Source organism: Aythya fuligula, chromosome 8 (assembly GCF_009819795.1).
Source record: "Aythya fuligula isolate bAytFul2 chromosome 8, bAytFul2.pri, whole genome shotgun sequence".
Taxonomy (NCBI): Eukaryota; Metazoa; Chordata; class Aves; order Anseriformes; family Anatidae; genus Aythya; species Aythya fuligula.
Genome location: NC_045566.1, coordinates 10,355,217 through 10,380,152, shown reverse-complemented (window position 1 = coordinate 10,380,152; position 24,936 = coordinate 10,355,217). Strand labels below are relative to the sequence as shown.

At 53.9% G+C, this 24,936-nt stretch overlaps 1 protein-coding gene across 3 annotated transcripts in view; it reads left to right on the top strand.

The window, feature by feature from the left end:
- Positions 1-24,936, top strand: part of RNF220 (ring finger protein 220) — a 179,425-nt gene that overhangs the window by 83,295 nt on the left and 71,194 nt on the right. For all 3 annotated transcript variants that reach the window (XM_032192570.1, XM_032192568.1, XM_032192572.1), the window contains one exon: positions 22,207-22,336. In XM_032192570.1, the coding sequence (XP_032048461.1) occupies positions 22,207-22,336 (130 nt within the window). The remainder of the gene's footprint in view (positions 1-22,206; positions 22,337-24,936) is intronic.

The window sequence follows — 24,936 nt, the reverse complement described above, 5'->3', positions numbered from 1 at the left end:
CTTCAGAAAGGATTACGATGGTGTTTTCTTCTGCTTTTAATCTCTGTTACAGACTGTTCTGTAATGCCTTGGCAGGGGACTTAATAAATATAGTCATTGGGTAATGGACGGTGATGATACAGGCAGGCTCGGGGGAGGTTGCAGAGGGGGTTGCTGGGGGGCACCTGTCTGATTTTTGGGGCAGGGGGACCGTGTCCACCCTGGGATCACCCCCACGCAGGGGCTGCCCAGACCTCTCCCAACTGAGCATCCTTCATCACTGGGACTGCCCTGTGCCCAGGGGGCCTGGGACATCCTGCCCATGCTCTCAGAAATCAGAGAGAATTGGGTTTTTATTCCTCCTCTCCCAACCTTTCCTGGTACCTCTGTCTGGATGATTAGCACAGATCTTCGCCATCTCCTTTGCCGTCAGGTCACTCTCCCAGTCCTTGGGAGCCCCGCTGCTGCACACTACACACCACAAAGTCATCACAGCTTTTTTTTTGGGTGGCCCCGTGCCCTGCAGGTGATGGGCACCAAGCAGTCACCTGCCTGCCACATCTCCCAGTCCGGGATGGGGACAACCACAGGGACCGCGGGATTCCCAGCGCCTCCCCGGCCCCCCCAAACCTGGAGGGAGCCCGAGCACCCTCGTTTCTCAGGTCACCGCTTGGCTAATGGTCTATTAATTTGTTCAATTGTCCCCTGTGAGGCAAACTCAATTTCTGCCCGAGATTCCTCCCTGCCTGTCAACGCGGTGATGGATAGGACGAGCGGCTGTCACCGCCGGCCCCAGCGCCCGCTCGGCTCGCCGGGCTCCGCGCCTGCACCTCCGCCTGCCTCGCGCCCAAGGATCTGTCCCCAGCAATGAAAAATGACAGAAATATTTAAGGACAAATAAGGTTTACAAACCCAATTTAAAATTATTACGGGAGGCCCTGGCTGCAGATGGGCACAAGCTGATTCGCGGCGGCAATCAAATCGAATTTCCTTATCGTTGTATTATTTTAGGGCGTTATCTGGCCCCATAATGCAGTTATAAATTCAATTTCATCTGCGAGCGTTCATTGTTTACTGTCGCCTGTTTGCCGGGGAAAATGTAAACACTTCGCGGCCCTTGGCTGCAAAATTAATTTCTGGCTGAAAACAGGAAAGGGGAGAAAAAGTGGAAGGTGTGAAGGGAAAAAAAAAAAAAAAAAAGAGAGAGAGAGAAAACAGAGCCTGCTGTGGGATGGACAAACGGACAGACAGACGGACAGACAGACGGACAGACAGACGTCCCTGCCCGCTGCTCTCCCTGCAAAAGGAGGAAAAATACGCAGTGACCTGCTGGGGCTGCCAAGGGAAAGTTGAAGGTCTCCCATTAATTCCAGACTAAAAATGACAAATTCATCTTCTACGACAATTAAATGAAGTCAGTAATTGATGCTAATTGATCTTCAGCCGAGACGGCTCTTACTGCTTCGCCGGGCTCTTCCTGGCGCTCCAGCACCTTCCCTGTGTCCTCTCCTCCCCGTGGGTGCTGTCCCCTGTCCCTGCCACCCATGGCCACGGTCCCTCCATGGGGATGTCCCCAACTCCCTGGTGGCCGTTCCCCACCCCGCACGTCCCTCTCTGCCCCTCGCTTTGGGGGCTTTGCCTTTCTCTTTTTCTTTTTGAAGGCAGGTACCAGGCCTGGCTGCGTTAGCGACAAAGGATTTATAGCCTACAGCTGTGTAGGTTTCCACTTAATTTTTATAAGCCCAGCATAAGAGCCAGCGGGGGGTAAAGCACACTTGGATTTTCTCTACTTAAAATATTACAATGTTAGCACTTTTGCTTGAGCCCTGAAAAGGGGGCGGTGGGGGGGCTGGATGCATGCGTGTGTTTGGGTTTTTTGGTGTTTTTTTCTTTTTTCTTTTTTTTTTTTTTTTTTTTATGAGAGCCCTTTAATCTCAAGCCAATATGTCAAAATCAAATTAAGCCTTGGAAGGGGAACGGGCTCAGCGTGCCAAGCTCGCTCGCTCGGTTGTAAATGTACAATTGTTTCTGGGAGCTGTTATTAAAGCGCCGGGGCTGCTGCCCATTAAGGGACTGCAACATCACGTCCTCCAGCCACGAGGGGAGCAGGGGACAGACCCACTGCATCCCCTGCGCCACGGCACGGGGACAGTGGCACCAGCCCTGGCCTGGGTGGGCTTCATTACAAGCAAAAACAGCAACGACAGCAGTGTGGGCATCCCCAATTTTCTCTGCAGCCTGTGTTTGATGATCTGTAGGCTCACGGCGAGCTGGCTGGGACAAGAGGGGACCTTGTGCCTCGTCCCCACGGTGGTTTTGCTCTGGACACGGGTGGGTGGGAGCAGGGGGAGCCGGTGTGCGGTAGCTGCTGGGAAGCAATGGCACGGTTAGATCTGTTCTGCGGTCTTTATGGGTCCCACTAAATCCTGTGTAATGTACTGTAAATAAAGTTTATAGCTGGAATCGGTGTTTTACAGGGGCAAAGCAAAGTCCAGCTGCAGAGCTACAAACAAACGTGCTGCATGCGGGGGGGAGGCGGCCGCGGTGCCCCCAGCTGAGCCCCCTGTTCCTGGGGCAGGTTTCGCTGGGTGCTGGTAGCAGCATGGCTCCGGCCTCCGTCCTTCCCTTGCACCAATGCCTCTGGACACTCTTCTCACTGCAAATGGCTCCCAGCATCTCCTCCCCATCAGCCATTTAGACCGAAGTCATTTGCAAAGTGAAAATAAAAGGGTTTCTGCAAGCCCTGGGGGGGGGTCAGTGGTGAGGGGATGGGTAGATGTTGCACACAGGGAAACTGAGGCAAGGAGCCTTGCTCCAGGGTCATGTATCAGCGCTCTGGCAGAGCCAGAAGTAAGCCCTGTATCTCCCTCCTCGCATCTCTGGCAGGGACCTGACCCTGGGCACGGGGCTGGGAAGCCCAGGGGTGTCGGGGGCACCCAAAACACCACCCTCACCTCCTTCCCCACGGCTCTGCAGGGTTGTGCCCGCCCATGCTCTGGGCTGCTCGGCGATTCCCAGACATGCTGCGCTCGCTGTTTTCCGGGAACCGAGAGGCCTGAGCAGAGATAAATAAGTGATACAGACATCAGCGCACTAAACACACATGACGCGCTCCCTCCGGCTCCCCCCGCACCCACATAGTTCTATTAATCCTGACAAATTATGACGTACAGACGTGTAATGCAAACTGATTCATCATACATTCAAATCTGCTGTGCGGGAGCAGCGGGAGGGCAGAGGCAGACAAGTGTATTACACGGATAATGTATTTGACGTATTAATAAAACCAGCCGCATTGCTCAATCTGGGGAGAGGGGGGGGATGCCGATACATCATGACAGATCGCATATTGATGGAATCCAGATGTTGGGAATCATAGTCTTGGGGCCTTTCTTGTATTGACTAAAGGTAAAAAATGCAGGCTGTCAGCACATTAAATCTCCACTCCGCTCGCCGGGGCTGGGGCAGCGGTTATTTATTTCTGGAGCACGGGGAAGCTGCTGCCCACGTCCCCCGTCCTGCCAGCCCAGGCACCCAGCACGCTGCATGCAGGAGGGGACAAAGAGCCCTTCCATGACCAGCCTGAGCACATCATCAGCTTGAAATCCTCGCATCAACCCTTCTGCTGACAGCCCAGCCGTCCCCATCCAGCCCCTGGCACTGCTTTTTGGCCAGTGCTTGCACGACACAGACCCGAAGGTGCGGTTTGGAAGCGGCCCCCCGGTGTTGCTGCTGCTGCTTCCCATGGTTTGCGCCTTCAACACAGCTCTGTCTCCCTTTTTATGCTCACTCCGAGCCAATTGTGAGCAGTCTGAGTGAGTGCTGCAGGGGAATGGGAGCGTTAAACATGCACTTTTCTGTAAGGGTGCATCCCCCTGCTATCTGTAGTGTTTTCAGGGAATGGTATCCTGTTACTCTTGCTTTCACAGGTAAAGGTCATTGCGCCAGTAGTAACTTCAACTTTTATTTTACCTGACAGAGGCCTTTTAAAATGAAATCATCTTGTTTCGGGTCTGTTTGGGCTGGATAATTTTTAAGGGCATTCTTGAAGCCCGTTTGCCTCTGGTGTGTGCGTGACACAGTGCTGGGTACGCAGTAACCGACGGTGCATAGAGCAGCAGGGCACCTCTATGAGCCACCTTGCGTGGTGCTCCTCTGGCTCAGCAGCATCTCTCTGCAGTGTGTCCAGCCCAGTTTTCGACTTGCAGCAGGTAGCGAGGGATGTCTGACCCCAAGGGAGAGCTTAAATGATCACTGGAATTCAGACCACGGGGGTTCCTGCGCATAGGATCCCATACAACTATTTGCGTGGCATTTTCCCCCTGTCAAAATGGATCAAAAAGCAGGAAACAAGGAACGGAGGGAAATACAGAGCAGATGTTGATGTGCTGGTGTTTGCCCGAGGGCTGCCTGCTGGTTACAAGGGTGAGCAGGATGTGGCAGCCCCACGAGCTGATGCCTTTGGGGTGCCCAGTGGTGTCGCCGTGCCCTACACCAGCGTTGTATGGCCACACCATGCGGACATTTCAGAAGCTCTGTGCTTTTAGCACTCCTTTAACCTCCAGGAGCCTCAGCTGCCTTGAATGTGCAATGGAGACCACGAACAGCTGAGGCAAGAGGGCAGTTTTGCTCAGATACAGGCTTGGTCTTTCCCCTGGCTCATTCTGCCACAGGACATTTGGGGACTGGACCAGTCACAGGGCGTGAGCCCTGGGAAGGAGCAAGGTCATTTTTCAGCGTGGAGAAACACAGCTTGGAGGAAATATAAATTGCACCGAGTGAGCAGGACTTGAAAGCAGGGAGGGCTCCTCAGATGGGGAGCTGGGGGAAGATGATGGAGGGAACGTAAGAATGACAAAGCATGTCGTTCCAGTGGAGTGCAAGACGATTTGCTTTAGCTCATTAAATACTGCAATAAAATATTAATAGTTATTGTCCCTCTATTTTTTGTAATTATCCTTGCAAAGAAGGATCTGCTGCAAGTCACTAATGTATTCCCAGCAGCGGGTTGCTTTTTAATACGGCGGTGGCAGTCAGGGGTGAGGAGGGGGGTTGGAATGAAAGCGTTTATGTGTGGCCAGAAAATAGTTGTATGATCGGGGTCATTAAGGAGCCGGTGCTGTCTGCAGGGGGAAGGTGACATGAGGAGGGGCAGAGGAGGCTGCGGGAGAGGACAAGGGTGTGGGGACACCATCAGCCTGGCCAAGAGGGGTCTCAGGGATCCAGCCTAAGGGCTACACTGGATCTGTCACCTTGTCCCAAGGGAAGCTAGGGGCAGTAATAACCTCTCCCCACCTTGCTGCTCCTCCTCCCAGCACACTCCTTCTCGTGCACAGTCGTGGCAGGCTGTCCTGGTGATCTGCCCCTCTGTTCAGGCGAGGTGCCACCGAGGTCTGCGGTGCCACCCGCCTCGTTGAGATGCTCCTGCATCCTCTGCCAGAGGGACGGGCTCTGGCCCTGCTCAGGTCCCATCAGCTGGCCCTCGGAAGTGAAACGGTGCTGACAGGTATCTAAGCGAGGCAGAATTAAGGGAAATGATAATAAATGTAGATGGTCAGGCAGGGGAATGAAATGATCCATCTTTTGCATGTTAGTCAAGAGGTGCTCGCAGCCCTCCCCCCCCGCCCCGCTCCTATTCAATCAGGTCCTGTCAGACCTCCAGCAGGCTGGCATTTTTGTGAAGAATCTCTCGGCTAAAAATTGTTGTCATTCCTATTTCCTTGTTATCAGTCGGCGGCACCTCGGCGGAGCCCGGAGATTAACGCGGAATCGCCGGGCGAGCATCCATTCCCGAGGAGCCCTATCCATTACGGCGAGCTCGGCGGGTCCCTCCCGCCTCACCTCCCACATTCATCATCTTTAACGCTGACAGCCCGGCGCAGGCCTTTCAAATTTATCTCGCCGCGTCCCGGGCAGGCTCTATCCGTCAAACTGCGCGAGAGGGAGCGAGCGGAGCGCGGTCTCCTCTCCCCGGTTTGTCGGGGAGGGAGAGGGGGGGAACCAACCTGCCCGTGTGAGGGACTCGGTAAAAGATTGGTCCGAGATACACAATTAATCATGGCTCGCATCAATTTGCTTGATTTACTCCCCGGAGGGAGAAGGGGCGTAAACACGGCGTGTGCAGAGGCAGTGTGGAAACATAATGTGTCTGTCTATAGGAAAAACATTAACACATCATCCCCGTTGTGGGTGATTGATGGGGGAACGGGAGAGGGACAGCCCGGAGCTGGCAGGGTGACAGAGAGCCAGGAGCTCGCCAGAGACACAGACCCGGTGGGGATGAACCGCAGGGGGCCCTGCCCGGGGCCGTGAGCCCCTGGTGGGCCGGGGCGGCAGCAGCCCGGCTGGGCAGCCCCCAGCTCACCCAGATCCCCCAGGAGGAGAAGGGGGACCCTCTGCAGTGCTGGGGGTGCACCTCTGGGTCGGGATGGGCCACACATCCCATCCCGAGAGTGATGCAGAATGCGGAGCAAGACTGCTTTTGCTCATCCAAACCTCCAAGGCTCGCTTTGCGTTCACCGCGATGTCCTGAACGGGCGGCAGCACAGCTCGCTCGGCTCCCCAGCATTCCTGCTTCCCAAAAATTCTTCCTGCTCCTCTGATAGCAATGCTGAGGTGCGTTTCAGGGTGAGACCTGGCTGTGGGTAGTGCACTTGCGATGCCCTTTGGTAGCCATCAAGGCAGGTGCTGCCATAGCCATGAAAGCTGCAGTAACGCTGGGCCACGAGCACCGGGCTGCACCTTCCCCTGGCGGCTCCGGCGAAGAGAAGAGGCTGACTTTTATGGAGAAAGTTACTGCTGTATTTACAATCCAAACATCCTCGTAAGCAGCCGCAGGGTGGAGAAGGAAATGCGGAGAGAGTGTGGGATGATTTAACGTGTCCTTCTCTCATGACTTGCAGCTCAGGAGCCTCCTCCCTCCCTCCCTCCTTCCCTCCCCTGCGCACACTCAGCCGGGCTCCTCGCCCTGCTGCAGCAGCATCCCACATCACACCCCATGGACACAGGGAGTGGGCAGGGGGACTTAACCCAGGTCAAAATGAGGGAGCAGGACCCTGGAGACCAACGTCCCAGCCCTGTGTCTTCCTCAGTAAAGTCTTTGTTGAAATAAATGGTGCCCAGGATGGGTGTGAGCTGCATTACGTGGAAGGTGAGGAGCACCCAAAGAGGCTGCCCATCGGCTGTCCCCATGAGCTGGTACTGGGGCTCAAGCCTGCTCTGCCCCTTTTTGCCATCTTTCTGTCTTGCTATCTACCAGTGCAGCAGTTCAGGCTATTCATATTTCTGATTCATAGAGTAAAATTTATGTTTATCCATGGAGCAAAATATTTGGGAAGAAAAAAGAAATGATAAAGTGAATGCATGCAAGGAGCCCCAAGATAGGGGAATGGGGAGTCTCTTCAGAGACTGGCAGTGTCACCACCAGCATTTCTCCTTGTCCAGCAAGCTCAAGGTGGTTCCTTTGGAGATTCTCATGGCTCTAACAAGTCAGGATCCATCCCCAGGGAGCAAGGGAGCAGCTGCTGCCACCAGGAGTCCTCCCCGGCACACGCTGCTCCCCACCATGGGGGCACCCAGGGCTTAGGGTTCCTGCTGCTGACAAGCACTGAGCTCATTGCATTTATCCATTTTATTTCATTTTGTTCTCCCCTGAATGAGCTGCGTCTGAGGAAGTTTTTTTGTTTCGTCTTATCTTGTGGAAATTACCCATAATTTTGTAGTGGCTGTTTAATATATATATATGTATGTATATGCTGGGTTTTACAGCCCATTTTTATCACCTTTTTATTATCTCGGGTCAAAAGCTTTACTGGGTTGCATTCAGGGAATTATGCAAACTAAGAGAAAATACCATAGCAAAACTATAGATTTTCTCATTAAACTCTGCTTGGACATGTAGTTATTGTAGTAAAACTCTAGTAACTATTACAGGCCCTAATATAAAATTATAGTTTGACACCTCGGTGTGATTGGCCTTGCACTGCGGTTAAATTAACCCCTTCCACCCCACTCCTGCTTAGGCTAGAGGCTTTTGCTGGAAGTGGCAAGCTGGGCAGAGCGCAGCTGCCCTTGGGTTTAGGCACAGGGAGGGAAAATAGGGTGCCAAGCTAGAAGCAGTTCATCTGACTGCTGTGACACAGCACATCACAGCCCCAGGAGATTTTGTTCCCCACCCTATGAAATTCATGGGGTTTTCTTCCCCATAGCTCCCTCCAGCTCTGCAAGCATTGAGGGGCACAGCGAATTTCAAGCAGGGTCCTCCAGCTCCGGGTGGACAAAGCCAAGCGAGGAAGCAGGAGTTTGCTGGAGGGGGTCTTAGCGCCCAATCGAGCAGCCTCCCTGCTTCGTCCATAAATTGCTCAGCTCCCACAGACTGTGTAATTCTCCCAGTCCTGCTTCGTGAACAGTGGATTTAAGGAGCGGTAAGCATATTCAGCGACTTAATTATCTCAGACCAGATTTTATTCTCAATTACACTCAAGTAAATCTTCAGCGATTCCATTCAAGTGGATGGCGTTAGCCCACCCTTGTAAAAAATAAAGCCAGGTAAAATATCACCCATGCGTACCAGCAGATCTCCACGCCTCTGCTGTTCGTGCTGCAGCGATGGTTGGAGATTTCTGGGGCTTTCTGGCACTGCGTGGGGACGGGGAGCTTTTCCTCCCAGTGCTCGATGAACATCGCAAAGCCCTGTTGGTAATAACCTGGGGTAGCGTGACACTTCAGCAACTTCATTCGAGGGAAACACTTAATCATATTTATTATGTAAACACAGCTTGCCATGCCCCCATTAAATTATTAATAGTGCCATTAACATATTTACATATAAATCTTATAGCAATTGATGGAAATGGCTTCAAGAACCTTGCGGTAGCTCCCTTTTTATAATGGATTCTCTCTCGCAAATACCCATTTATTAAAGAGACAAAATATTAATTTTTTGTTAAATGTTCATGTCAAAAATGTCACCTTTTCAGTTTTGCAAATTGCCATTTATGCAAAACCTACTGACTTTGTGTTTTCCCATCTTAAAGAATGGCCTGTTTAAACATATCGCTTCGGCAGGAGCAATTAAGGAGAACCAGAGTACGGGTATTTCAGTGATCTGGGTTGGTTTTTGCATTTTCATTAGCAATCAGGTTGATGAGCTGGGAGTCTTGTTGTGTCATTTCGCCCAGGGAGGTGTCCTACAGTGGATCCCATCCTGCTGCCTGAGGGCTAATGCTGATCAAAACATGTACCATTTTTCTGTATTTGTAGGTTTTTTTGCTCTCACAGGGGGAGGAGGAGAAGGCAAAAGGGATGAGGTCTGCACACAGTGTTTGGAGATGTTGGGGACCAAGGGACAGCAACCCCCCTCCTTTTTCTGTATTTCCTATGAGAGGGGATGAGGTCTCCCTTCAAAAACAGAGTGGGACACTCAGGGAAATCGGCAGCATCGTGGGGGCATGGGAGCAAGAGAAGAAAGAGGGCAGGAAACAAGAAGGATTTACAAGAGGAGGCACATGGCAGGAAGGAGAAATGGAGGTTCTGCTTCTCATTCTTCTGCAAATTCTGTGTGTTTCCCAACCAGCCCAGCCCACACTACCCCTCGATGAGGCCGTATACTATAATTCCTTAATACCTTCCAGGTAGCAGTATCCCAGGGTGGTTCGTTCTCAGGACTGCCAATTTTCACAAGTTTATCACAAGGCTCTCAGGGTTTTTTCTCCTAAAGTTTCAGCCCCTGCAGTCAAGTGGTGATATAAGAATCTCGGTTTTCATTTAAATAAATAGAAACGGCACGCTTCGAGCTCAAATGTGTGCTGCGAGCCCTTAAAGTGCAGAAACCAGAAGGCAGCAAAGAAGATGATGGCAAAGTTGGGGAGCCAAAGGATAATTTAGGTTGAAAGGGACCTCGGGAGGTCGCTTTGCACTTACATCCGATGCGTCTCATGCTTAAATGGCAGTTTTCATTAGGATTTTTAGTAATAAAAATAATAAAACATAGCTCAGAGCTACGTAGCCAGCTCAGAGCCAGTAGCCTGGGAGGATGAAAACCAGTTTGAGGGGGAGGTTGGGATAACTGCCTGTACTGGGACCCGCCTGGCACCAGCACGTGGCTCCCAGCCCATCCCCATGCCATGTGCCTGTCTTCCATCCCAAATACGGGGCTGAATATCCCGGAGAAGTGCTTAAAAATTATCCCTTCTTGTGGTGAGACTGAAGCCACCAAAAGAAGGAGGAGGCACAAAATGGGATTCTTTTTCCTTTGTCAATTAAACGAACGTCCCCCTAGCCCATCACACCCAGCCCTCATGTGTGCTGTTACAATTGTCTCTAAAAACCCCGTCTGATTTTTCAAGCAATTTCTCATGAAACAGGCACTTTCAGAAAAATCATAAGAAAGCAATCGTTTCAAATTGGTCATTTGGGACTCAAATTACTAATCTAATACATTTTTTATTGAGGGTTCCTGAAAGGTTCCATAAAACACAGTCGGTGAAGCTGCCCAAACTTGCCAGCCTAAGAGTTTGACAAATCGAACCCAACAATCTCCTTTGCAGCTCAGGTTTAGGGCCCACGAAGCCGCCACCGAAATAGCAGCGTTTATATTTATACATCAATAGTGCCTATCTGGTTGGATTTTTAAATTCCCTTGGGAAGTGTATTTTTTTTTATTTATTTATTTGCTCGTGCTGGGTTTTTATTTGGGTAGGATGGGAGAGGGTGGTAAGGAAGAGCCCATCGAGCTTGAGGTCTGAAGGGAGAAGGCAGCCAGAAGAGGGGAGAGCCAAGGGATTATTGTATTCTTTTGAGAAACAAGGGCTCAAAGCATGGGGAAAGGAGTGAGATCAAACAGGAGGTTCTGGCAGAGTTGGGCTGTAAGATGCCCCGTGTCCCCATCTCATGCCATAGCCACAAACCTTTCCTTGCAGTTATTTTTTGGGAAATAGGGACAGAGCTGCCCAGGGAGCGGGCAGTGGCCATTCCTGTTTACGAAGCGCATTGGTCTCTAATCAAATGCATATTAATTATTATTTTGGCAGATGCTGAGGCCGGCTGAGTGCCGCCTTGAGGTAGGACCAAAAAAGCCAACGCCTTTCCAGTCATGTTTAATAAAATACAGAATAAAGCCTGTGGGTTGACAGCCAGCTCCTTCCTGAGCCCGGGGAGGGAACAGGGAGGCAGCACCAAGAAGGGAAAATCCAAACGCCAGCTCAGCGTGCCAGGAGCCCGACCAAAATTGCTTTTTCCCTTCAACGTCTGCTGGCAGCTTTTCTCCTGCGAGCCGTGCCTGCGGGGAGCAAGGCAGAAATGTGGTTTGGGGCTGGGTTTTCCAGCAGTGCCTGGCTGCCCCATGCCCCCTGGCCGCCCCCAGCCCCTGTCCCATGGCTGCGTGCTTTGCTCGCTTTTATTTGTTTTCTGTCCTTTTCCAGAGCCACGAACAGACAGGAGTTTATTTTTCTGCACCTTTATAAAACACCCACTTATTAAAATTAGCAAGCGATGGGATGTTTAAGAGTACAAAAACAATGTGTTTCAAAGAAAACTTCCAAGCCAGACTCAAAGCAGGTTCAAAGGGAGGGTTTGCAAGCCAAGGGAAAGGAAGGTGGGGCGGGAGGTGCCCTGTAATCCTGGCCAGCATCCCCTGCCCGTGCAGCCAGGCTGGGCACGATGAGGTTGGCTCATCCCCATGGTCCCCAGCTCCAGCACCCGCTGCCCAGCCCTGGGCCATCCCTTATGACCCCACCGAGCTCTGCCAAATCCACGCTGCCCCTTCTCCTTCCCGTGGGCTGCTTTGAACCCCCTCCAGCCGCTCGGGTGAGCGCGCAGGCTGTTGTCTTTGCTTTCATGCTTCGCCCCGATTCTTCCCCTCCGGGGCCGCTCCCTCCCTTTCTGTGTGCCGTGGCCGCCTGCCACCTCGCAGCCCCCCAGGACAGCGTCTGGCGAGCTGTTTGTGTTAGCCGGGGGGGTGTGAGCCCCGCCGGCAGCGTGGGGCCGTGACGGCACGTCTCCCGGCCGAGCGCTCGGCGGGCTTGGATGCCGAGAGGCGCGGCGGAGCCAAGCGCTGAGCTGGCTCTCACGCCGGCCAACTCCATGGAGCCGCTTCGGATTCACACCCATGGAAAGGAAGGAGGGGAACCCAGACCGAGGCCTTGGTGCCATCATAAACATCCACTGCCAGGTGCTTAATGGGGTCGGGGATGGGGTGGAGGAGAGTGGGGGGTGCTTGGGGTTGAGGAAGGTGTCCTGGTGAAAGGGGACAGGTACAGTGACATCGTGAGAGGCAGCAGCAGAGGACTAGTGCAGGTTCCCCATGCTCATCCACACCCCTCGGCACAGCAAGGGGACATTATCCCTTATGCTGTAGCCAAGACACCCAGAGGCACAGGGACGAGGTTGTTCCCATCCCCAGGAGCTGCCCCTGAGCACAGAAAGTGCCAGATCCTGGCAGCAGCAGAACAGGAGTCAGGATGCATCCCTGCCTCGTGCTGAGCATCACTCTCCGGGGAGGGCAGGCTCTCAGGGTAGATTTCACCTTGTGCAGAGGGGTCAGCGAAAGACTCGCGCGCCACTTAAATCCCACTTAAGCACTCTGCACCAGGGTGAAATTAACTCCCTCCGCAGAATGAGCCATCAAGAAAAACTGATCTGAAACCCACGCCTGGGCCACAGCCGAGCCACGCTTCTATTAGCAACTAAAAAAATATTTCCCGTCCTTAGAGTTAAATGAGCCAATAGTTCAATCATGGAGCGAAAAGCAGCAATAGAGACGGGGATGCTGAGTGCCTCAGGTATTGGCAATCTATGCGAGGAATCACAATAAGCAGGGCTTGCCTGTTTTCCCTGTGTTTAGCAGCAGCGTTATTCAACAACCTATTTGCAAATGCCATCTTCCAAAGTCCTTTTTCCCCCTCGTTAAAGTTGCAGCGATAATAGGGCGATTACAGTGCAAAAAGCTAAGCGCAATCCATTAGTGGCATCATGGCTGTTTTTAGATCTTAAAAAAAAAAAAAAAAAAAAAAAAAAAAGGCTGTTTAAGTTTTCTTATTATGCACATTAAAGGCAGGCAGTTCAGTCTGATCAAAGCCAACACCACCCCTGCGCTCCCCCCCGCCTCCCGTCCCTGCATCTTGTCCCCCTCTATTCATTAGTGGTCACAGCTGTGCAGGCGGCCAATTACTTGGGAATAATAAGTACATTTTGCAGTAAATTAAATATTAATTAGTCCTTGGCAGGTTGTTTTTTTTTTTTTTTTCTTTTCCCCCTTATTTCCCTCCCTCCACATGAAAACAGCGGGAGGGATGTGACACTGTCATTGCCTGCGTTGGCATGTAGCTGGAGAAGACCCCCGGAGGGATGATCCCTTGATCCCACAGCCAGGGGCTGTGGGGACAGAGTGACCTGGTGTGGCTGTGCCAATTTCTGTGGACAACAGGCCACCCTGAAAGAGGACAGCCCTGGGGACAGCAGAATGAGCCCTGTGGATGGGGCTCTGTGGTCAGCTGGAGCCTGCTGCAGATCCCAGATCCCAGATGCTCACCTACACGGGGGAGGTGGCTGCTCCCTGCCACCAGAGAGGAGCCTGGCATCAGGAAAATGGGGTCCCAGCATCGCACCCACCCTTCCTCCCTGCCACCGAAGTCAGCGTGAGCACAGACAGCTCTCCATGCTGCTGTCTGCTCTTGCTAAGCCTTCACCAGAAGTTTGGGGAGCAGGAGTGAGCTACATTAGTGAGGCCGAATAGTCTGTGCCTGTCAGCAGATCCCAAGGTAAAAAGCTCCACTTGTCCAGCTCTTGGATTTACACTTTACTAACAGCTCTGCGGGCTGCCTTGTGATGCACCGCGCACCAATTCTCCCCTCAGTGCTCTTGAGTGCAATTAAGCACTTTTTTTTTTAAATGTAGTTTGACAATATGCAGGTTAGGTTTGTATTTTATTTACAGCTTTTACTTGGGGACCAATAAAACCACAGCTGGCTAATGTGAGATCTAAAACTTGCATCTCACTCTTTGCCTTGGATATCTTTTATATGGTAAACTATTTATTTGTGTTTCATCTTGTACAAACTCCTCTTTCCATGCTGAGAAGCCGAGAGCTCCAGGGGCTCTTTGAAGACTATTTGCTATAGGATAGCAACTGGAATTCTCTTTAAACATACGCGCCGGCTTTGTCCTACAACTGGCCTCTCGGTGTCAACATGCAGTTTTGTGCGCGTTTCCTGAGCAAAGCTAACATTTGCACGCTCCCCTGGCAATTGCACTCACAGATCCCTCTTGTTCAAGCATATCCCATCATTTATTCCTGCAAGCAAGCGTGAGCAGCAGTCGTTCCACGTGCCAAATTAGAGGCAGCATCAAAGCCTCTTTTAAAAGGAGGGTTTCATCCGGAGCTGGGGGTTGTGGAGAAGTGTGCTCAGGTATGGGGAGCGCACGGCATGGCAGGTCAAAACCATCCACATCTGAATTGCAAGTATGTGGCCAACCCATCTCTGAGCCCTCGGGTTCTTAAAAAGTGACAAACTCTTCCTGGAAAGGGTTATTCACCAGCAGGACGAGATGAACACATGTAAAACCCCAGCGCATTGCAATGTCGTGCCATCAGACGCCCCCACCCATGAGCATCCCCCGGCCGCCGACCCCAGCGTGCCAGCAGAGCGGGTGTGAAGGGTGAGGTGGCATCAGGCTGGCAAGATAAATCACGCTGAAGCGCCAAATAGCTGCCTTACACGCTTTCACAACCCGAGGGTCGCGCTCTTGCCATAAAAAGGAAGATGAGCCCCGGCGAGATGGGAGCGATGTTCCCAAGGATGCCTCTGGGAGGGAAAGATCAAGAACCGCTGCTCGTAATGGCCTCGGCTGCTGAAACAGTCAAAGTAATGACGGGGTGGGGAGGATGCTGGAGGGGCTGGATGGGAGCCATGTGATGGGTGCTGGTGTGTGGCACCCCGACCTGCCGCTCCCCTCGGAGCCAGGACATCTGGCTCTCTTTTAAATCCCAGCGGTGATTTCTTTCATCTGCTGGAAATGGCCGGGACAAGCTCTAGGAGGAGAGAGGAGGGAAAATATTTTCTTTCTCTCTGGAGTTATTTTTCTGCTCTCTCTGTTTTCCATTTGGCCCTTCCCTGGCTGCCTCGTGGCTCTCTCAATTCGCCAAGCTCTTCCTCAAGGTGAAACGAAGGCTCCGGGCGGCGGAGCTGGCGGGGAGGGGGTGGGGGTCAGGGGGGGCTAAGCTGGGAGGGGGCAGCGCAACAAGGCGGCCTGATCTAGTGATTAAACAAAGGGATTCAGCCAACATGTGTAAAATTAAGTGATCAAGAGTTGATTACAGAGTGCATTGATTGTGTACTGATGGATTAAACAGAGTCGTGCTCGGGATGCGATTTTCCGAGCTGGGCACGGAGAGTGCAGGCAATTGACGTGTTGGCCAGAAGGACCCGCTTCTCCCAAGCCCTGGCTTTTATACATTCTCCGGATAAATCTGCAGAGAGGCCCGTGGAATTATAATCGATTATCCATTTCTCAAAGTCACTTAAGGGCCCTGAGCTACAAGCTAAAGTGCCGGTGCTGCGAAGAGGCATTGGGTATGCGCCGGCATGTGCAGGTGCTGGCGCGAGGGGAAAATGTGGCAATGACCCTGCGTGCTGCAAGCTGATGAATCTATTTTCTTGTAGGAAATAGTTTTGACAGTTCAATATCTGTGTTTTCGATATGTGCCCCACACACCCCCGAGGGAGGAGAGGAGCTGGAAGCTGGGGGGAGGGAGCGGGTGGGAGGCAGGGAAAGGCTCTGCCCCATCGGCCCTTCAGTTTGCGGGTGCAGTTCGGTGTAACCCCAACAGAATGGGTTGTCCCCACATCAAGGGCATGGGAACTGCTCCACCGGGGATAGGGAGGAGCAGGAGGATGCAGGAGTGCTCTGCACAGGGTGCGTGGGGCCTGCGGGTACCCAGAGGAGCCCCTCCAGTGCTTCCCAGCCCCGGTGCAGGGCTGCTGCTGCCCCTCACCTCTGCACCCTGGTTTGGGGTACATAGGAAGCAATCGGGGCATGGAGCAGGCCCTGTATAGTGCCTGGGGCAGCAGACCACAGCTCTTCTGTGGGCTCCCAGCCAGACAGCGAGATGTTCCTGCGAAACTCCCACCTTCTCCAGTTCCCACTGTCGTCACTTTTTGGCAGCCAGCAGAAGGTGCTTTGCTGCAGGTCTTTCCATCCCAGGAACTGACGCAGAGAGCTGATTATCGAGGCACGCTTTGGCGATGCAGCTGAGCATCTCCTCCTCCCCATCCTGTCCCACCGGGCCAGCAGCTACCCCAGCTCAGTGGGCTGGGACAAAAAGCGCCCCTTGTACCAGCAAACGGGTTCAGAGGCCAGGTGGATGTCACCAGGCTGCCACTCCTGGACACACAGCCCCAGAGCTCCTCGTTCTGCAAGCACTTGGACCCTTCTGAAGTGGCCCCAGCCCTCCTCTTCCTCTCACCCTCCCAGGACCCTGTCACCGTCTCCCTTCCCGGCCCGCGCTCCTCTCATCGAGGATTCATTGTCTTGTCAGCCTCTAGTTAGCCAGCATGCGTGCGAATCATAAATTACCCCGCCCGGGCCTCTGCTATGCTTCAGCACAGACAAAAAAATTGCACTCCATCACCGTGTCTCCCGGCTTTTAGTGGTATTGATCAATGCTGCTCCCTTCCCGCCCCCCCCCCCGCTTTTCATTTTAACCGAGCCGGTTAAGTGCAGTATCTTATTTTGTGCTGGGACAAATGAAAAGAATATTAGCAAGGGCTGAAATATATCTCTTTTTTATCTCTCTGCTACTTTTTTATTGAATCTTTCTGAGTAGGTGGCTTTCCGCAGGATGACAGCCTCATGACAGGCTCCTCATTAGAGCTGAGACAGTAATTGTGATGCATTTCCCTGCGCGGCCTTTTCACTTCCCCCCCCCCCTCCTTCCTTTCCTCCTCTCTCCTTTTCCCCTGATTTGTAAAGTGATTGGATGTACAGACTCACTCAGTTTCTTAAATTATTGCCCAGCTCAATCCATCTTCCTCCATCCTGCGGTGGGCAGCCGCGATCTCCGCGGACAGAGAGCCCGGCCGGGGAGGTGGCTCTGGGAGGGGACCCTGGGGTCCTGGGCTTTGGGAGGGTTCCCAACAACCCACCAGAAATGTGGTGCCAGAACGGGACGGGACCGTGCCTGCCTTCCAAGGAGTGTCCCTGGCAGTGTCCTCCAGGGTCCCAGGGGGACACACGGAGCCGGTCCCCAGGGGCCACCTTGCACAGCTTCACGCCTGGAGAGGCAGATGGTAGAGCAACTCTTTTCTTTGGAAGGAAGTCAAGATTTTAGCATTTGCTGCCTTGGATCCCACTGTAGATGTTTTTTTAGCCTCGGGAGAAGCAGGTGTATTTGCTAAGCTGCTTGGCAGCCCAGCAGCTTACCGGGGATCGGGCTTCTTGAGGGGACGCAGGGGCTGAGTTTGGCTCTTTGCTGTGTCCCACTTTGCTCAGAGGGTCACAGAAGTCCCTCTGTCCGTCTGTCCTCCCCGATCACAGCTGTACAAACCCCTGCCCCTTACTTGGATTCAAGGCAGGGGTGGCCCTGTTCCACGTGCTGGCCTGGGCACTGTCAAACAAACACCCATCCAGCTTCTGCTGGTGGCATGGAGAGGTGACTCCTCCAAAGCTTTAGCTTGCAAAAAAAGCCTCTCTTCAGGACCCCTTCTCCCTTCCTGCATGCACAGCCCTCCAAAATACACCTGCTCCGGAGAACTGCAGCTCTGCTCAATGAAAGGTGACTCCATAGCGATCCCTTTTTTGCCCCAACCGTAGCCAGCAGGACCCCAGGAGGCACCCAGCAGGCAGGATGCGGCCCCATGAGCACACCATTAAACCACCCTGCGTGGCGGGGAGATGGGACAGCGATGAGCAACGCTACCACGCTCCCTCCCCTTACCACCAAGTAGTTTTTGTCCTTCCAGGAGGCTCTGCTGCTGTGGGGACAGGTGCCCTGTGCTGCCCAGAGCCACCTCCACCTTCATCACCCGTTGTCATCCTCCCCTGGCCGTGGAAGCCCCTTCCCCAGCACTCACTGTCAGGGCTGCGCAGCGCCAGCCTCCTGGGATGCTGCGCGGGCTCACGGGGAGAGGAGCGAGCGCCTGGCTATTTCCAAGCTAATATGGGGCTTTCTTTGAATTATTGTTTTTTGAGCTGGAAGGAAAGGAAGCTTGTCACACGAGATATCTGCTATCAGTACACAAATAACAGCAGGCCCATCACCGAATGGAAAATAATCGCCGCAGAAGCCGAGCCGAGGGGGAGCCAGGAGGGATTATTACAGGCGCTGGCAGCGGCGCTGCTGTCAAGGAGCCGGTGTCAGCACTTCCATTACCACCCACCTGGCTCCGGCACGGCCCCAGGAGCGGCGCGCGGGGCCCCGGCACGGGGTCATTGCTATTCAGGAGGGTTTCAGATCAACCGGCTGTGATGGGTGTTAAATGATGGAGTGTTTAAGAGGGAGAGAGAGAAAATGGGAGGATGAAATGGAGGGAGGCGTCTCGGAGAAGGGGGGGTTTCTGGACTCAGACAAGTGGAAAACAGTTTGAGATGCTGGAAAATTAGGAGTTGGGAGAGCAGTGCTGGTCCTCCCGGGGGCAAGATGAAAAAAGGGAGAGTTTCTAATGGCCCTGAGGAAGAACAGTGTGGTGAGAAGATGCTCTGAGACCCGGGTGGGTGCCCTGGAGTCTGCCCAGTGAACGTCCTTTAGGAAAGATGAAGCAGATCCTCAGCAGGGAACACGTCCCCGTGAGCATTCCCCACACGTGCCACCCACGGTGGCACCCGGCGAGCCGTGCTGGCTGTGCTATAAGCCCTCAGCAGAGCTGAGCAACGAATTTAATTACAAACAATTTATTCCATTAACTTGGCAACTTGCTGGGCTCCTGGGCAGGGCGAGCCCTCGTGCCTTGTAAACTTTGCTCACACAGAGTGACTTGGGAGCTTTAGTGCCATGTGGCGATGGAGGTCTGTGTACACCATATGCTGTTGGGGCCGTTGGTGGGCTGGGTCCCTTTTTTTCCACTTTAATTCTCCAAAATAGCTTTTCCCATCTTTGTTGTGGGCAGGTTCTGCGAGCAGGGCTTTGGGGTGGATCAGGCTGGCTCAGGACCCAGTGGCATTACCCTGGATTCGTGTCAGCATGGCTGAGGCTGGGATCTGTCCCTCCATCCCCAGCAGGATCGGGAGGGTTTGGGGTCATTCCCACCTGGGCTGGGATCTGCTTGCAGACGCCCTCTGACGGGGCCCGTGGACAAATTCCTCCGCGCAGGGGTGCGTCTGCGCATCGGGCGCTCGGCTGTCGGAGCAGGAAATATTCCGTTTCAACACTTGGAGTTCAACATTTCCGCGGAGCCCAGGAGCCCAGGCAAACAGCGGGAGCTCCACGGCTCTGCCTTTTCATCTCTCTGGCACCGGCGAGCAGGGGGTCGGCGGGGGGGAGCGCGGCAGAGCCGAGGAGGGTAAACACTGGAGCCGAGCGGCGGCGAGAGAGAGAGGGGCAAGGAAAACAAAAACACAGCTGCCAAAAAAACAAAAGCCTGAAAAGAGCCATTCAGGGTCTCCCAGGAGCTGGTTTGGCACAGGGCAGGACGGGGAGCACTTGCTGCTGGTGCAGGCATGGGGCCAGCCTGCTCGGGGATCTGGACCCCGTGTTTCACCCTGGTCCACCCACATGCAGCATGGGTGCTCCAGCTCCAGAGAGGAGATAAAAAATAAATACTGAAGATTTCCAAATGCTGGAGATTGCTGTGCTCACCCTCCCTGCCACCCAGCACCGCATGGCACAGAGCTGGGTGCCGTGGCACGCAGCAGCGTGGGCGAGCATGGGGCCCTTGGGCATGCTGCAGATGTGGCCCTGCTGATCCAGGGAGACACACAGGGAGCCTGGCAGAGCTGGGGAGGCTGGCGTAGGTGTCCTGCTGGCACCAGGACCATCCCCTGCCCTCTGCCTGTCACTGTCACTTAGCCCAGCGCCTGCCAAAGCACGGCTGTCAGCCCCTTGGGCCAGGAGCAGGGGCTCCTCTGCCCCCTGCTTTCACCAGGGGCTTGGTGGCACGGTGTGGGCCCTGCTCTCCTGCCCCTCTTGAAGCCCTTGCTGTAGCCTGAGCCACAGCCCACCACGCTCTCTGGGGCCAGGGGACCTTGCCCTGATGTCACAGCACCTCCTGAGCAGATGCAGGGTGACGGCTGTGTCCTTCCCCAACACAGAGTCATGGCGATTATCCATCACCCCCTCAACAAACACCCCCCAACCCCCGGATCACCCTCCGTGAGTGTCCCCATCCCAGGCTGAGGGTGGCAGCCAGGGGCTGGCAGGTCCCACGGCAGTGGCCGAGGCAGGAGGGCGGAGGGCAGCCCGCTCCCCCGTCCATCTGCACGCCCCGCAGCGGGGATCCAGCAGGATTTCCCGTCCGCTCAAAGGCCGCCTGTTTATTTTGGGAAGGAGACTCAGACAGCTCCATTGTTTTGCTGCGAAGCTGGGGTTATAAATAGCAGGTGGTCGGGGACGCTCCTGGGCTATTTTGGGCCCCCGCTACACAAAAGTGGAAAGGCTCCAGCAGGAAGGTGGAATTGCTGAAATGCCGACCTTTCCCGCAAGGGTCAGCGGGAGCTGCTTCTTTGGGCTTGGTTTCTGGGTGTTATTAAAGATGAGGGCAGGAGCAGGAAAGAGAGGGGTGATCCCAGCCATGTGGCAGCACCCCTCGTCCTCCCCTTTGCTGCAGGAGGATCGGGATGGGGGGACAAGGACCCGAGGGATGTGCCCAGGGCTCCTCAAGGAGCTGTTGGGAGCAACTCAAGTCCAGCTTGGGCTCTCCACCGGGTCTGCATGTGGGAGAGTTCCCGGTGGATGGAGATGCAGGGGAAGCCCCATAGCACTGCCCCATGCCTCACTTTCCCTTCTCTTGTGTCAGGAGGCTGAAGAAGAGGGCAGGTGATGTCCTGGCGGCAGCCCTGCTCTGCCAGGCACATGTCGTGTCCTGCTGGAAGGCAGCAATGGGCCAAGGTGACTCTGACTTCTTTCAGACCCTTCCTCTCATTAAATGCCTGCGCCAGGCACCTACACTGAGCAGCAGGGCCCCAGTAAAGCTGCCCGTGCCGATGCTTTATACTTGGAGAAGGTCTATTCCTTTAACAGGGATGCATTTAACTGGGCTCTGCCATCGTTAGGAGCCATAAAATGGCACCTTTTGGCTTCCGATTGGAAGGCCACGCCGCACGTCGCCCCCTCGTATCCAGCACTGCCTGCTTTATTGTGCATTACTGCCTCTCGCTCGGGTTTAACCAATTTGATCCATGTCTAATACATAAATAAATAATCCAGCAGGAGGGTTGGCGTTGGATGACAACAGGCGGCTATAAAGCATGTTCCTCCCCAACGCAGCCAGCTGAGCCGGGCTCCGCACGCCCTCTCATGAGCAGAGCTGCTAATACAGCCGGGAGAGAGGGGCCTGGGCACCCCCTGGGCTTTTCCCTTTTATTGAAACTTCACTGTTTGCTTTAGAGTTTTATTTTAGGTTAAATAGGCACTGTATATTCCTTACAGAGGGGGCAATAAAGTTTCCGAGCTGGAGGAAATTGGCTTCAGAGCGGGGAAAGCTGGCAGGGCTGGGGATGTGGAGGGGTGGCGTTTGGGGACAAGGAGGGGATCAGCAGCACCCACATCCAGGGGTAAACAGCTCTGTCCTTTGGGGTCCTGACCACCTGGCTCCAGGGGCACCGAGGAACATTAAGTTGGTTCTTCTTAATTTGCTGTTTAGTTAATAGGAACAGAGAGAAACACTGTGACATCCATCTCTGAGCTGTGTTGTCTGCTCTGGAAATGGGGAAAACTGGGGTTATGGAGGGGCACCCCAGAAATGGGGCTCTTTCCCCCCACTCTGTATCATTGGGATGCTCTTGTGCCTGTGTGCAGGACAGGGCCAGTCCCTGTCACTAGGAATGTGAGAAAGGAGGAGAAATGGGGATATACTAGAAAAAAACTTGCTGGTTTCTAGACTCCACCAGACTCCCTCTGTGCCTGCTGCTCAGGAGCAGGAGTGATGAGAAAATCTGTCCTAAAGCTGCTGTACCCAAACCAAACTGCTGGGGGACGGGGCTCAGAGCAGGGTGCAGGTGATGCTGCTTTCGGCCACCTCCCCAGGACTGAGGCTGCACAGGAGCTAAAGCTTTCCCCCCTCTTCTCCTTCCCTGCAGGCAAAAAGAAAGCAACGTTGTTTGACAGCCAGGCTCCCATCTGCCCCATCTGCCAGGTCCTCCTTCGCCCTGGGGAGCTGCAGGAGCACATGGAGCAGGAGCTGGAGAAGCTGACCCAGCTGAACATCAGGTAAGCAGCCACCCACGGCACCTCCAGCCTGGGGTGCCAGAGGAAATGTAGGTACGGCCACGAGCAGAGCTTTGCAAGAGTCCTGGTACCCTCAGCCTGGTCCCATCCTGGCCACATGGAATGCTGCCATGGCCAGGACATGTCCTATGATGGAGCAGGACTGCAGCATGCATGCACGCTGCCCCTCAGCTGCCTTCAGCTCCTGCCGCTTTCCCCAGCACAGCAAAATCCTCTTTTTTTAAAAAAATAAAATAATAATAATTGCATTTTAACTGCTAGCAGTTATTTAGGAAATGGCTGCAGCCAAGGGTTGGCAGATCCCTGCCCCTGCCTTAATAAAACTCAGCAGCCTTGGAAAAGAGCGTGTTTATTTCAATTATTAATGAATTCCCCGGTCATTAAAAGGTGAGGAAAGGAATCAAACGGAGGGCTAGAAGCTGAGTTACATCACCAGGTGGTAGGAGGGGAGGGAGAGCACCTGCACCAGCGTGTGCATGTGTGCCATGGCAAGGGGCTCCACGCGGCTGCGGTGAGCGCAGAGGTAGCCGGATCCATCCCAGCCCCAGCTTGGCTGGGATCTTCTTTGCCACCGAGCAATAAACGTTACAGAGGGAAGGGAAAAGAGGGGGAGAACCAGAGAGGTCCCCAGGTGGGCTGGGAGCTGTCAGAGGGAGCACCCGCACAGCGTCGGGCCGGATCCTGCGCTCCCCGGCGGTGCGCAGGGAAGGAGGGCGCAGGGAAGAGCCAGCCCATTTATCCCCCCCGCCACCCGCTCCCCTCGCCAGCGTAATTTATGGCGTAATTTGGGCCGCATCCAACTTAATAAAGGGCCACTGCAAATTAGTGAACAGGTTTAAATGAACAGAAGCAATTAGCGCTCCGAGGAGCCCATCAAAGAAGTTGGGCCAATATCAGAGCGAAACTGAAACCGCGAGCCAGGCGCGGAGGACGGCTGGCGCGAGGCGGTGATGGGAAGGTGGCGTTTAATGGGAAAGGAAAGGAAACTCTAAATCATAAAGCGTGACAAGGGCCATTGTGGGCCAGCTGACAAATGAAAAAGAATGGCATTATTCCTTTAAATAACAGCAGCAGTTAGAGAGGAGACAGCTCTCCCCGGCTTGCCCTCGCTTCCCTCGCCCGCTCTGCTCGGCCACGCAGGCGGCGAAGAAGAAGCAGAGGTCTTGATTAATTATTAAATAACGACTCCCTCCGCTCCGTGATAGATAACGCTCAATCTAGGCTGCGGGTTGGGGTGAAGCAGGCTGAGCTGCAGGCAGCGGCCGTGCACAGTGCCGGTGTGCCCGCTGCAGAGGGCAGGATAGGGGCTCCGTCCCTCGGGTGGCCCCTTCTCCCATTCCCCCACCCTCCTTGCCCACAGGAGCCGGGAGCGAGAACACATCAACAAGAGGAGAGAGAAACTAATAATGATCTCAAATAACCCAATAAACATAAAAATAAAATGTAGGCCTATAAACATGACGGGCACCGGCAGCCCTGGCCGCTCCCTGCCAACGCCGACTCGTTACCGAAATGGCTGAGCAGCTGTTCCTGATCAGCCTGATGGGGAGAAGCGAACCGGGGGGCTGCTTTCCAAGGGCCTCTTTTTTTCTTTTTTCTTTTTTCTTTTTTCTTTTTTTTTTTTTTTCTTAATTTAAAGAGGATGTAGCCAATCATGGCTTGCACTGTTAAGTTTTAATAAACCTTAATGATTTGCAACAAAATCATAAATTTCCAGCACGGGGGGTTAGGAAGGCAGATCCCCTCCTGCCTGCTGAGCCGGCAGCACCGGGGATGCTGCAGGGAGGCAGCACGTTGGCAGCAGCCCCAAATTCCCCTGAGACAGCACAGCCCACGAGGCTGCCCTGGGGCCCGATGGAGAGGGGAGAGGCTGGCAGTGAAGCCATTTGTGGGGCTGCCCTGTGCTGTTGCCTTCAACAGGGTTTTTTGGGCATCACCGGCGCAGAGCTCAGCAGCACGCGGTGGAGGCAGTGGAAGGGAAGGAGGAAAAGGGATTCCTCCAGGCTATCTCAGGAGCTGGGACAGGAGGGAGCTGGAAGAGCCACCCAAGTGCTGCTGCCCACCCAGCCAACATGCCCCTTGCTCAGCTCTGGGGCCGGGTTTGCTGTCCCCAAGGGACAGGGACAGCCCTTCCCCACGGGCAGCACCAGCACGGTGGGCACCACCCGGCTGAGCCCTGCACGCAGCTCCGCACGGCAAGGCCAGGCTCTCTGAATGCAAATTTCATTTCTGAGCCACTGGCGCTGTTTCAAGAGCCGGCAGCCTCCGAGCCCTTCTCGGTGTTACATATGTAACAGCCTCATTGAACTTGACATGTCAAATTCAGGCCATTTGTGCAAAATCTCCCTTTAATAATACCGTTTCATTTCGCTCAAATGAGACTTGAATGCATGTAAAATGGAAAAGGATATTTAAGCGCTAACATTAGGCAGATGTCTTGCCAGAGGCCGATTGAATATATGAGATTTTGAAGTGCTTAACACGTTTTCGGTGCTCCCTCTTAGAATATGTCACCTGGCTTTCTTTTTTCTCTCCCTCCTTTCTTCCCCCCCCCCCCACCTCTTTAAGCGAAGGGTATAAAT